The 14,776-nt window shown below is 40.2% G+C and overlaps 1 protein-coding gene across 1 annotated transcript in view; it reads right to left on the reverse strand.

The window, feature by feature from the left end:
• Positions 1–14,565, reverse strand: part of ULK4 (unc-51 like kinase 4) — a 669,562-nt gene extending 654,997 nt beyond the window's left edge. Inside the window, exons 1-4 of the mRNA XM_043966928.1 lie at positions 14,190–14,565; positions 8,079–8,258; positions 3,507–3,606; positions 216–355 (exon numbers count right to left, since the gene is read on the reverse strand). Of these exons, the coding sequence (XP_043822863.1) occupies positions 216–355; positions 3,507–3,606; positions 8,079–8,216 (378 nt within the window). The 5' untranslated portion in view covers positions 8,217–8,258; positions 14,190–14,565. The remainder of the gene's footprint in view (positions 1–215; positions 356–3,506; positions 3,607–8,078; positions 8,259–14,189) is intronic.
• Between the last annotated feature and the right edge of the window lie 211 nt (positions 14,566–14,776).

The raw sequence follows: 14,776 nt of genomic DNA on the forward strand, positions 1-14,776 counted from the left end.
TTTGAGAAATATTTAGACATTACATATTAATTCAAAAGTAATAAAGTAGGGGCAGCTATGTAGTGCAGTGGATAAAGCACCAGCCCTGGATTCAGGAGGACCTGAGTTCAAATCCAGCGTCAGACACTTCACACTTACTCGCTGTGTGACCCTGGGCAAGTCACTGCCCCACCAAAAAAAAAAAAAGGCAATAAAGTAGACAATGTTTCAATTACCTTCCCAGGAGAAAGATCACAGAAGAGAATTCCAAGTTTATGAATATGATGTAATCCAGTCACCAAGTCAATCCCAAATTCTCTCACTACATCTTCAGGAAGGTGTTCATCTTGAGCAATAACCAGTTCTAAAGAACCACCTACAATAAATTTATAAGGATCATTCCTAGTAAATAATCAAGTAGAATGGAAGAATAATAATTTTTACTTCTGAGATCTCAATGCAGTTCACGTTTTTTTTAAAAATTACAAAAACTAGACACAAAATGCTAATCAATGTGTACACATCAGTACAAAGAATAATAGTATGTGATAAAAATGCATTTATGTTATTTCAAAGTGTTAAGAGGAGTCATAAAAAGTCATCTTCCCCTACTGGAACCACAAGAGTAATCCATATAAGTTTAACCTCTGTAGTTTCCATGATAAGGAATAGCTGAGGAAGGGCTCAGTCACCCACTACTACTGAATAGCTGGAATTCTTTTATCTATAGCACTATGCTCTACAGGGGGGATTCTTAAGCTAACCATTTACCCCGGGAGGTAAAGAAGGATATATAAACTTAGATAAGAAAAAAATTACATCTTTATTTCTATATAATTGATATCCTTTGTAATGCTGTATATTTTGTTTTATAGATTTAAAAACATTATTCTGAAAAGGGATCCATAGGCTTTGCCCTCCTGCCAAAGGGATTCATGACACAAAAAAGGTTACAAAGCCCTTGTCCACAGCAAACGTTTCCAAGCAGTGAGCCAAGGTCTAGGAAAGCGACCCCTACACTCAGCAAGGGGGTGCTGTGAGTGAGATTTTCCCTACTCCTTAAATATAAGAGACTTAATTGTGATAGCAATCAGTTTAATGGACTACAAATGGTGATTTACTCTAGATTAAGTGTTCTTTGATTTCTTAAGTTAATAATACTATAGCATAGAGCATAGATATTATGTAATTATTCTTTATTTACTCTACTATAAGCCTTAGTAGCTTAAGTTCATACAGTAAAGTGTTTTCAGGTATCAGTGAACTGTGAACTTGCTCTTGTTCTGAATAACTAAGTCCCTTTTACTGTAATATTCCCCAAGCTGAAGAGGACCAATCAGCACATTTGAGATCATGACTGACCAGGGCACATTGTCATGTATATGAACTCCTTAAGCTGATGTCCAGAAACAATGCCCTCCCTGTCCATTAATAGTTAAGGGAGGGGCAGCTAGATGGCGCAGTGGATAGAGCACCGGCCCTGGAGTCAGGAGTACCTGAGTTCAAATCCAGCCTCAGACACTTGACACTTAACTAGCTGTGTGACCATGGGCAAGTCACTTAACCCCAATTGCCTCACTAAAAAAAAAAAATAGTTAAGGGAACATCTGTAAGAATTTCAGAACTTCTACTGAATTTATGAATTTTACCATTTGACTTTGTGATGTAGATGGAATGGGAGGTGTTAATGTCTTAAAGCAGTGAGGTATATAAGCATTTAAGCCGCGCAGGAGTATAAAAGTCTGAGACCGGTATTGCCCGGGATCTTTCAGGTCCTACCCGTGACTGACCGGCTTTATTGTGAGATCAGCCCTCTCTCAATAAACCTATTTTCTACGGCTTGGAGACTTTGTTGTTTCTTTTCCTTCATTGGACTTAGAAATTTTTGCGACAGTGGCTGGTACCAGTTGGGTGTAGATAGCCAGAAACAACCAGCTTTTGCTGTACACTCAGCATGTGGAGAACTTATGGGAGCAAACAAGAGTCACACAGGACAAGTAGGCATGGACTGCTGGGATCTGCACCATTAGAAGGAACACCCATGTCAACAAAATCACGGATCTATCTAAGTCTCAGTGGTTGAGTTTATTAAGGAAATTTGTATAATCTTAACATATATCTATCTATGTACATATGTATATAGATAGATATACACATATATACATATAATCACAGATTTGTTAGGGGAAAGCCTTTGGGGATGCATTTTGTTTTCCTAAATCAAATGCTATGTTCCTCTATGCCCAACTTTGCACTGGGAACCATGGGGAAAATAGTTTGTTACATAAAGGTTAACAAATTCTTTTCATTATTCTTCTGTTGGTTATTCTCCTTCCACTTTTACTTTTAAATAGTCTTAAGGTAATATGGTTTAATTTGGTCTTGCCCCCATCTTTATTTAAACTTTTTTTCTTGCTATTTTTAGAAGCTAGTGATATACATAATCTTTCCCCATTCTCTTCCATAAAATTTTACAAATGAGTTTATATTTTAAACTGGTGTTGTCCCTGGCTCACACACTTCTCTCTCTGCTTGTAAAGAAAATCAAATTATTTGTAAGCCACTCACCACCTAGCTGCCCCTGGAACACAAAGTTTTAAAAATCAATTTTACAGGGGCAGCTAGGTGGCCCAGTGGATAAAGCATGGGCCCTGGATTCGGGAAGATCTGAGTTCAAATCCAACCTTAGACACTTGACACTTACTAGCTGTGTGACCTTGGGCAAGTCACTTAACCCTTATTGCCCCACCCAAAAAAAATCAATTTTACAATTTGTTTTTACATGTAAGGTGAGAGAAAATTCTAAATAAAATAATTAATCAATCAAATAATTAATTAAGTACCAATAGTTAAGTTGCTGTTTCTAGTCAACCTAAAAATTGCATAATGCTCAGCACCCTTTCCCCCTTCTTCTGTGACCCTGAAACCAGTGTCACAGAAGGAGGTCACACAGGACTGATGGCCACATTGTACCATTCTAAGTTCTGCAGACACAGACAGTATACACGGTCTGTCACACAACCATACTGAGAGTGCGCCTTTCCAGAATTCTGCAAGCTACCATGGCTTCTACCCCAATGGCACAGCTGTCAAGAATAGAGGGTTGCCTCTACACCACGATAAGGCTTAGAAGTAAGCCTTCTGGATCAACTGAAGGGCTTTTCCAAATAACAGTATAGCAACATTTGTTTCTCTAGACTTTTCAAGCTCTTTAGATAAACTAATACATTCGGAAAGTAAGAGAAAAACATGAAGATCCCCTCCTCTCATTCAAGAGCTCGGAGACGACAGGCATCAAATGTGGCATACGCGGTCAAATACGACTATTGTTCTATTGGTCAGTTTTCCTTAAATGTTTATCTTGGTCAAAAAAAAGTATTCTTGGTGTAGGGGATGGGAATATTGAGAAACTGCTGAGATAAGAAGCAAAAAGCATCAGTAAAACTTTAAAAAGAAAACATACAGAACAATGTTTTTTCAAATGCTCAAGAGGTTTGCATTAACAACACTTGCTCCATACTCCTTACCTGTGCATAGTTCTACTACAAGCCAGAGGTGGTTGCTGGTTTCATACCATTCATGAAAAGTGACTATATTCTTGTGTTTAATTTCATGGGTAAGGCGAACCTATAAAAAAATATGGTTTTAAGATATTGTATTTTGAGAAAAATCATTTTAAAACCCTGTCATTTAAGAGTTATACCCCACTTTCCTTAAACCCTGCTTCAAACCTAGAATCAAAGATTTTGATCAGGAAGGAATCTTTCTCTAATCCAAACCCCTCCTCTCCTTCTACAGATGGGAGGGAAAGACCTAGAAAGGCTAAGTGACTTGGCCAAGGTCACATAGACAATAAAAAGCAGAGTCAGGACTCAGACCAAGATCCTTTGATGCCACGTTCCTTCCAAGTTGTTAAACTCGTGACCCACAAGAGGCCCACCAAACTCCTGAATGCAGCCCAAACCAAATTAAAATGTCATTGGGAAACGTTCAGCAGTTTAGAAAAATACTATGTACCTTCATAAATGGAAAATGGGTGGTTGATGCCACTTAACCTTACCCTGAAAAAAGACAAATAACAAACCTGTTATTTATCCATGCAAAAGAAAGTGCTATTTAACTTTTATAAACAGTGCCTTCCACATAGTAGACACTTAAATGTTTGTTGAATTAAATTTATGTCCACACTGTAACAATGTAAAAGAAACAGGAGTCTTTGACAATAACATAAGAGTCCACCAGGTGGCGATATTATACTACTATTCAATACTGATTACAATTCAATAGCAGAATAAGGAGGATCAAAGATACACATCATGAAGTTATTCAGTTTTATAAAAAAGAAATCTACTTAAATTTTGGCATTAAACAAGTCAACCACTCACAGGAAGCCTGGAGATAATTTTAAGAACAACTTATTGGGGGGCAACTAGGTGGCGCAGTGGATAAAGCACTGGCCCTGGATTCTGGAGGACCTGAGTTCAAACCCAGCCTCAGACACTTGACACTTACTAGCTGTGTGACCCTGGGCAAGTCACTTAACCCTCACTGCCCCACAAAAAAAAAAAAAGAACAACTTATTGGAATAAAAAAGTTTAAATATATATCACAAAATTTGACTAACTGGAAAAGTCTGACCTGGAATTCTGAAGCCCTGAGTTCAAAGCTAGCCTCTGACCATTTATAAGATGTATGACTGAGGTGAGTCAATTAACATATGCCTCAGTTTCCTCTTCTGTAAAATGGGGAAAATAAACCTACTTCCTCTCTCTAATTTCCCCCCTTTCATATGGAAGCAGTTATCAAGTCCTATCAATCCCATTTCTCTCATACACTTCTCTCCACTGACACTGCCACCACCCTGGCGCAGGCCCTTCTCACCCAACACCTGGGCTACTGAAACAGTCCATGGTTTTCTGCCTCAGCGTCTCCACGCTCCAGTCCATCCCCTACTCAGTGGTCAAACTGATCTTCCTAAAGCACAAGTCTGATTATGCCAACCCCTCCCCACAACTCAATCAATTCCAATGGTTCTCTCACTTACTTCTAGGATCAAACGTGAAATCCTCCATTTAGTTTTTTTGGGGGGGGGGGGGGCAATAAGGGTTAAGTGACTTGCCCAAAGTCACACAGCTAGCAAGTGTCAAGTGTCTTAGGCCAGATTTGAACTCAGGTCCTCCTGAATCCAGGGCCAGTGCTCTAACCATTGTACCACCTAGCTGCCCATTTAGCTTTTAAAACCCCTCATCATGTAGCCCTTTCCCACTTTTCCAGTATTCTTACTTGTTACTGGCCTCCACATAGCCTGCAATCCACTGCCACTGGCCTCCTTGCTCTTCCTTGCACATGATGCTCTATCTGCTAACTCCCAGACTTCACAGGTTGTACCTCCCTGCCTAGAACACTCTTCAGATTCATCGCTGTCTCTAGGCTTCCCTGGCTTCCTCCAAGTCCCAGCTAAAATTCCACCTTTGGCAAGAACCCTTCCCCAGGCCTCCTTAAACTCAATGCCTTCTCTCCGACACTATCCTCAGTTTATCCTGTATCAATCTATCTTTTTGTCCATGAGTTGTCTGTTCCATTAGACTGTGAGATCCTTAAGAGTAGAGACTGGTTTTTGCCTTTCTTTGTCTCCCTCAGCATATAGTAGGCACTTAAAAAATTATTGTTCACTGATTGACTAAGGGTCATTATGTGGATAAAATAAGATAATATTTGTAAAGTGCTTTGCAAACTTTAAAGTGTCATATAAATGACAGCTAATATTATTAAAAAACAAAGATGTAATTATCAGAACAAAGCTCCTTTTTTTAAAAAAGTAGCTCCAGTGAAGAAAACCAGAAGATCCACAAAGTATGGCAGTTAATTTGTCCACTACCTAATAATATATCTAAGAACAGGAAGGAGCCTGAATAACCAGATAACTAGATATGAGGGGGAGGGGAAGCCTCTAAAACTATTAAGATGCCTCCCAAGGGTAAAACATTTATAATCATCTATAACACTGGTGTCAAACTCCAACAGAAGCAGAACCTGTAGGCTACATACTGACTTCAAAAATGACAAATTAACAGAATCTACGCTGTATTGTATTTTTATTTATTTTGTTAAAAATTTCTCTATTACATTTTAATCTGGTTCAGGCCATTGGGGAGTATGACACACCTAATTTAGACTATCTTGAGACAAGTAATGTACCCTTAGGAAAAGAGAATGCACTCTAGAAATGAAGCACTCTACCTCTTGGTCAGACTACATCTGGAGTAGTGCTGAGTGATGTGTACCATATGACTTTAAGAGAAGGACACTACAGCAGACGCACACCCAGAGAAGGGTGAACAGGGCAGGATGGTGAGGGGATTGGGAACCATGCTATTCAAAGATCAGCAAAAGGAGAGTGAAATGAGCAGAACCAGGGGAACATTGTACACAGTATCAACAACATTGTGCGATGATCAACTGTGACAGACTTGACTCTTCTTAGCAATACAGTGATCCAAGATAATTCCAAAGGACTCATAATGGAAAATACTCTCCACATCCAGAAAAAAAAGCTGTGGAATCTGGATACAGATTGAACCATACTGTTTCTACTTTTTTTTTCCTTTTTTTTCTTTTTTGAGGTTTTTCCCTTTTGTTCTGATTCTTCTTTCACAACATAACTAATGCAGAAATATGTTTAATGTGATTGTACATATATAACCTATATCAAATTGCTTGCTGTCTTGGGAAAGGGTGAGGAAAGGGAGGGGAAAAAAATTGGAACTAGAAATCTTATAAAAACAAATGTTGAAATCTATCTTTACATGTAACTAGAAAATAATAAAATACTTTTATGATAAAGAAAAAAAATTTTAAGTACATCAACAATTTTTCAAAGGGAAAAGAAAGCTCGGCAAAAGGAGCTAATTTGTTAAGTCTGAGAGATTGAAAGCTTAGGAGGCACAACTGTCTTCAATATGTAAAGGAGGAAGGATGAGATTTAGTTTGTGTGGTCCCGGGGAACAGAATTAGGAGCAAAGGAATACAAGTTGCAGAGAAATTTCCCCCAAATTAGAACTATTCAAAACAGGAGGCAGCCTCAAGAGGTAGAGGGCTCCCACCTCCTCAAGGTCTTCACTGTAGATCCTGAAGCAGAAGCAGAATGACTGCCCAGGATGTCAGAGAGAAGACTGCTGGGCAGGCATGGGCTGTACTAAGTGATAGCTAAGCTCTTTTCCAATTCTAAAATTCTGTAAGGATCTGTGTTGCTTTAAATGGACAGACTCTGTCCTGCACAGGGAAGAGTTCTGAGGAACTAGAAAATCTGCCAATTTCAACAAGCCCATGGGAGGACGTAGTGTCTGACATAGGCCTTGCTCTCAGGAAATGAGGTATGGACTAGGCAGGGGACATTGGCTGTCCCTAAGCCTTTAATCTTGCTGTCACACTCTCTATTCTTCATCATCTAGAGGTATCCATCTCTCTCTCCTTTCCTAGCCCTGAATATTTCTCTCTCCTACCCCGTAATGTTCCTATCAGTCTTTTTTTTTTTTTTTTTTGGTGAGGCAAATGGGGTTAAGTGACTTGCCCAGGGTCACACAGCTAGTAAGTGTTAAGTGTCTGAGGCCGGATTTGAACTCAGGTACTCCTGACTCCAGGGCCGGTGCTCTATCCACTGCGCCATCTAGCTGCCCCTTCCTATCAGTCTTAATTGACTACAATATGAAAACGAAATATACTTGCATCATTGGTTATGTCTGTTTAATAAAATGTAATGATCGGTTTGAAGGAATTCCCATGTTAATGAGATCATTGATCCAAGTGAGTAATGTTCTGTGATCTAATTTGAAAAGTAATGAAGTGGATAGATATTTCTCCCTTTTAAAAAGAAACCTCAATTAATTTACTATTTGTTAAATCAGCAAATTTACTGATTCTTGCATGATTTTTTTTCTAAAGCCAAGTGCCCCTCAACAAAATTTATATCCCTATCCCTGTAAAGTACAGGCTGATTAAATTCAATGACATCAACTTAATTGGAAATGATTTATAACATCTTTTCATCATAATTTGTAGCTGTGTATTTCCAGGAAGGCAGAGTGGGATACTTTACTTACCCAGTTGGTTATTTCAGGTCTTTTGCATTTATCAGTACAAAGAATGGCTACAAAATTAATCGTTCCTTTCCTTCGTCCTTTATAAACAACAGTCTTGCTTCCCCTTCCAATCTCTTCATAAAGAATAAAATTTTCCATCTTAAAGGTGAGCTATAGCCTCCTCCGTTTCATCTCTGTTGACTAAAAAATGAAAAAGAAACCATATAGAATTTGCCAAATTCATACAGATCACAATCACATTGAATATACAAAAGAAACCTTATAGTTACATTTATTCTTTAAAAAAACACCCTTCAAATGTTAAATAAGGCCTTTCTTTTCTTAAGCACAATGTGAGTCTAGAACAGAATATGGTATAAAACCCATTGATAAACCAACATTTGGCTTTATGAATGCAATTCATTAAGTCTTAAAATAAATTGTCTAAGTAACAATCTTACTTTTCAGTCATCACATGTAACCCGTGGCCACAGGTTTCTAGATTTTCTGGATCACACACTTATCAACCTAAAAAATTATACCAAAAAAACCCACAACCTAATAATTGTCTGAGCCGGTACTACCACCATCCATATGGTTCCAGATTCTATGCATGTCCCACTGTGCTAATAAACATGAACCTTAGGGTGGAATCAAAAAGAGCCCTGAGACTGGGAGACCCTGGGTAACCAGAGCAACAGTATCCCTCTCTGATTTCAAAACCCAGATCAACAAAGCCTTTCCCCATCTCCCAACTGTCAGTTCCCTCCCTCTCAAATGAGTTTGTAGTTCACGAGTTTATACTTTTTTTCCATGTACTCTCTGCATTTATCCTGTGTGGCCTCATAGAGGGTATCCCAAAAGTCTTAGATCACTTTCAAGCTCCTCAAGTTTGTGTCCTTTTGTCTTTCCCTTTGGAGCATAAGCTTCTGCAAAGAGAAACTACATAACTAATTGATTTGTATTCCCACAGCCCAGTGCAGAACATGATAGATGCTTAACAAATGCTTGGATGATGCTTGAAGTGTGGACAGGGGATGGTCTGCCTGGAAAGATTATGTCATGAGATTTGTGAAGCAGACCACAATCCATCCCTGCCTGCTCATATAGAGATATTTCAATCAGTGTCTTTTCCCAAACTACCCCAGCCCAACCTCTACCGCCTCAGACACTCAAACCTGACCCTTCCAGGTCCCAAAAAAAGGCCTTGCCCTTTGATCTGCTGCCACACTTTAAGGATCACTAGGCCTTTCCATATGCCTTGAAGCTAATTTTTTTTAAAACTTCTTTTATGTGTTTTTTCCCCTAAGTTAATCTTGACTCTGAGTTCATTGAGAGCAAGAACTGTCTTCCTTTTCTATTTGCATGCTTAATAAGTGTTTAGCCAAGTGCTGGGTACAGGTAAGTACTTCAAAGAAGCTATTCTATTCCATTCTGTCCCAAAATGTCATTTTCTGAGGCATGGAGGAAAACTGATGAAAATTAATTGAGTTGGGAGGAATGTCTTATAAGAGGAAGAATAAGGAAGTCTATGTCACAGCACAGCATGGCAGAAGAAAGGGAGTAAACTGTAAGAAGCCTGGAGAGGTAGGAAGACAGAGAAGGGTGTTATGAGTCCCATAGAGGGCTTTAAATTTCATCCTAGAGGTGACAGAAAGACAGAAGTTTACAAGGGGGGGATGGAGACATGGTTGGCCAGACCTGTGCTTTAGAAAGATCACTTGGGTGGCTTGAGTGGAGGATGGATTGGAGGGAAGAGAGACTTGTGGCAGGCAGACCCCCCCCCAGTAGCTTTTGCAATAGTCCCTGCTTGAGGTGATGAAGGCCTGTATGGGGAGGGGTGGCAGTGTCAGAGGAGAGAAGGGGGCATGTCTACACCATGTCTGGAGAGATGTTACAAACATAGAAATGAGAGGATTTGGCAACAGACTGGATATGGGAGGGAAGGTTATAGAGAGGGAGCAGTTGAGGATGGCACCTAAATTTCAAACCTGGGTAGGTTGAAGGATGGTGGTACCCTCAACAGTTATAGGAAAGTTAGGAACAGGGGAAGGTTTGGGGAAAAGATAATGAGTCCAATTTGGAACATATTGAGTTTAAGCTGTTTTGGGGACACCCAGTTCATGATATCCAATAGGCAATGGAGAACTGAGCCTAGAAGTGGGGAGAGAGGTTAAGGCTGGAAAAACAAATCTGAGAATCATCTGTATAGAGATAACTGAATTCACAGGATGTGATATCTCCAAAAAAGATAGTATAGACTCAATAGTATAGAGAAGAGGACTCAGGGCAAAGCCTTGAAGGACAACTATGTTTAGCAGGTATAACTTAGAATACAATCCAACAAAAGAGACTGAGAAAAAGGAGCCAGACAAGTAGAAAAACAACGTCACAAAAACCTAAAGAGAGCATCTAGGAGAACAGGGTGATTGCCAGTGTCAAAGGCTGCAGAGAGGTCAAGAAGTGTGAGGACTGAGAAATGGCCTCTGGATTTGGCAATTAAGAGATCACAGGTAACTTTGAAGGGAGAAGTTTCAGTTAAATGATGGTCAGAAGCCAGACTGAAAAGAGTTAAGAACAAAGTTCATGATTGATCCAACCCTTCTGGAGAGCAATTTGGAACTATGGCCAAAGGACTATAAAACTGTGCACAGCTTTTGACCCAGAAATACCACTAGTAGGTCTGTATCCCAAAGAGATTAAAAATAAAAAAAAAGGAAAGAGCACCTATAAGTACAAAAAATATGTATAGCAGCTCTTTTTCCTTTTTTTTTTTTTTAGTGAGGCAATTGGGGTTAAGTGACTTGCCCAGGGTCACACAGCTAGTAAGTGTTAAGTGTCTGAGGCCGGATTTGAACTCAGGTACTCCTGACTCCAGGGCCGGTGCTCTATCCACTGCGCCACCTAGCTGCCCCTGTATAGCAGCTCTTTTTGTGGTAGCAAATAATTGGAAAATGAGGGGATGCTCTCAATGGGGAATGGCTAAATAAATTGTGCTATATAATGACAAGCAAGATGTTCTCAGAAAAACCTGAACTTATATGAACTAATGCAAAGTAAACCAGGAGAACACTGTATACAGTAACAGCAATACTGTAAAATGATCAACTGTGAAAGACTTAGCTATTCTCAGGAATGCAGAGTAGGCCAAAAATCATGAAGGGGTTTCAACATTTAATAATTCCCTTATTTTTTTGTTTTTAATTTATAATCCCATGGCATCATATACAGTATACGTAGGAAATGAATTTACATTACATGTGAAAAATCAAATCTTGTAAAAAATGACAAAAATAAAGAAAAAATTATTTTTCAAGAAGTCATTAAAACAACATGACTTTTGGCCCAACCTGTACGATGATCCAAGACAATTCTGAAGTATTTATGATGAAAAATGCTAACCACCTCCAGAGAAAGAACTGATCAAGGCTGAATGCAGATTGAAGCATACTTTTTTAAACTTTATTTTTCTTGGTCTGTCTTCTTTTGCAAAATGGCTAATATGGAAATATGCTTCACATGACAACACATATATAATCTATATCAAATTGCTTGCCTTCTCAGGGAAGGGGGAAAGGACAGAGGGAGAGAGAGATTCAAAAAAATTTTTTAAATGTTTAAAATTTTTACATGTAATTGGAAAAAATAAAACATAAAAATTTTAAATAAAAAAAAAAGAAAATTCACGGGAAAGTTAAGGCACCTATAGTAGATGGCTTTCCGAAGGAGTTTAGAACAAAAAGGAATAGAAATGTAGTTTGAGAGATAGCAGGAAGGACCAAGTGAGTGCATCTGGGCTACTTTTTTAGGCAGTAGGGAAGCAGCCAGTAGAAAGAGATTGAAGAGAGGTGAGAAAGCCTTTCTAGTTGCCAGTGCCTTTCCCAAAAGTTACCTTGTATTTATTTTGAACATCTTGTTGTGTACATGTCTCCCTCTATAGGATGTAAATCCTTAGGGGCAGGGATTGTTTCATTTGTATCTTTGTAGCCCAGATGCCTGACATTTGGTAGGTGTTTAATAAATGACTGAATTAGCTTGAAACTTCCCTTTATTTCCTGAGAAACTGTTCAGCTTTCAAGGATTGCAAGCTGGTCCTTAACACAAAAGAATCTTTTTCAACAACAATACACTCTGGGTGATTCTACAGACCTGCAATGTCTCAGGAGCCAAAGAAGTCAAAACCACAGATAAGCAAAAGGTAAATGGATCAGCTCAAGACAGGTTTGAGTATACTGCAAAATGTTACCAACAGTGACAGGAAAATGGTATAAAAAGTATCATCTAGGAAATGTATTAAAAAGAAATTGGACAATCATGTAGTATTAATGAAGACAAGAAATAATGAAGAATCTAATTCAAGTATCAAAGTCCAACTAGAAAACAAATGTCAATATGACAATAAAACCAAGATCACTAGAGGTAGGGAGGATTGAAGAAAGGACAGAATGTCTCGTTACTAATTTTTAAGTTTTTCTATCATTTCAAAAAGGTTCCAAAAGCACTTATAGACAATGTTAATTTAAAAAACAAAACTCTCAAAATACGTAAGTAAAAATATGAACTGAAAAAATTCTAAAAATTACATAAGTAGAGGAAATTGAAAATAGTTATGAAGCATCTACCAGACAAGCTTTACATCCTATATTTTGCCCAATTATAAAACCCTGGTCAATAGCAAACAATCATAATTTTAGGATTTAGAAAGAGAATGGAATTTAGAGGTTATCTACTTGGATTCTCTCCTTTTACAAATGAGGAATGAATCCTAGAGACTTGCCCAAAGTCAAGCAATCAATAAGAAGTGCTAGAAACAAAAATTAGGTCTTATGACTACAAATTCTATGTTCTTTCAAAACTTTAGATCACTACAGAAATACAGCAGTCTATTGTAGTGAAGAGGAAAGAAGACTAGATTTAAAGTTGGAGAACCAAGATTCAAGTCACTACCTTTTTATTTACTACTTATGTAAGTCTCCTAACAAGTCTGGCCTTCAAATTTATTTGCAAGATGAAGAGACTGGACTAGAAAATATCTAATAATCCTAGCCTAGCTTTGAATTGTAAGATTTTGTCACTGCTTCACTCTGGGCCTCAGTTTCCCCAAATGTAAACAAGGGAGTTGGCTTACATGTTTAAAATTTGAGCTTTAGCTCCTGTGAACCGGGAGCCAATGCAATATGATGGACAGAGTAATGACCAATCAAAAGCCAGCTTCAAATCATGCCTCTGCACTTACTATCTATGTGACTCTATGTGGCTGTGGGAGGACAATCTCTCTGAGCCCCCATTTCTTTTGCAAAACGAGTCTGCCGAAGTTACCAGTTCTAGATTTCTATATGTCTATGAATCTAGAAGTCTGGGAAAGCTGTTCGCATCATAGCTCTCTAAGGAAGATGTATGCATGGGGGTCATCATCAAGAACCCTTAAGTTGGAATTCAACATCTGATCTGCCACCTGTGTGCCTTAGGCAAATCACTTAACATCTCTGGGTCTCCAAATTTGTAAAAGTAGGAGATCAAATCAATCTTTGAAGTCCCAGCTATGAATCTATGAACCTGGAAAGTAAGAGATCTATTTAAGATAAACCACTGCTTGGGGGCATTTGTTTGGAAGTACACTCTTGACATTCCAAGGAGGAGACAGCCTTGGAAAGAGCTTGGAAAGAAGTGCCTTGAGAAAAAGCGCCAGAGAAATTCCAAGGATTGTTAAGTAAGGAATGGATGGAAGGATGTAGATGAATAGATGGAAGAGGGAACAGTACAGATGCAGCGCAGGGCAGCAGCTAGAAGGATGCAACCCCAGAGAGGGAAGAAATGAGGAGGAGGTGCAGGGATTGGGAGGATGTGACCCACGAGGGGGAAGCATGGAGGCATCACGGGAGCCGGGCATACGTGCCCAGGGCGAGAAGAAAGGAGGTGGCAGTGCAGAAGCAGGAAGGACGCGCCCCGCGAGGGGGAAGAAAGGCGGCGGCAGCACGCCGGCGCCGGGGTGCGCACGACGCGCCTCGCGCAGGCTGCGCCAGGAACGGTTGGCGCACGGGAGGCAGCGGCGGAAACGGCCGGCTTCCGCCCCCCCGCTTCGCACGGCCCCCCAGCCCAACCCCAACGCTCCGCAGAGAGAGAGAGACGAACCCGAGCCCGCTGTCTCCCTGCTGGCTTCGTCGGGAGAACCGCCGGCCCCCTGAGAGCGGCGGCAGGGACGTAGAAGCCCCGGGTTCCTGGAAGTTCGCGGCGCTTCGGCTCGCAGCGACCCCCAGCGCTCCTCAGGCGGATCCACTCTCACGGAGGAGTCGGGGGAGACACGGGGAGATCCCGCGTTTCTTTTTTTTTTAAAGCTTATGAACTCCAAGTATCGCAGCCCCTCCCCCCGCCCTCTTTGGAATCATCCGGCCCGTCGCCTAGGCAGCACGCAGAATGCCGGAAGCAGACCGAAGCGCTCATTGGGACAGCAGTCTTCCTTCTCATTGGCTGGGCCTGGAAGGCGGCGTCCCACCGTCGCTGCTGGCAACTGGGGGGTGCCGTTAGATGCTCGGTTTCTTCTCCTCGTTGCTGCTTGGCTGCAACTCTTGCTGTTTCCAAATGTTTCTGCTTTACTTGTCCCTTCCCTGTCCTGGATGTAGTTTAAAAGGATCTGGGTTCAAATCCCACCTGGGGGGGGGCAGTTAGGTGGCGCTGTGGATAAAGCACCAGCCCTGGATTCTGGAGGACCTGAGTTCAAA

Source organism: Dromiciops gliroides, chromosome 5, assembly GCF_019393635.1.
Source record: "Dromiciops gliroides isolate mDroGli1 chromosome 5, mDroGli1.pri, whole genome shotgun sequence".
In the NCBI taxonomy this organism is placed as follows: Eukaryota; Metazoa; Chordata; class Mammalia; order Microbiotheria; family Microbiotheriidae; genus Dromiciops; species Dromiciops gliroides.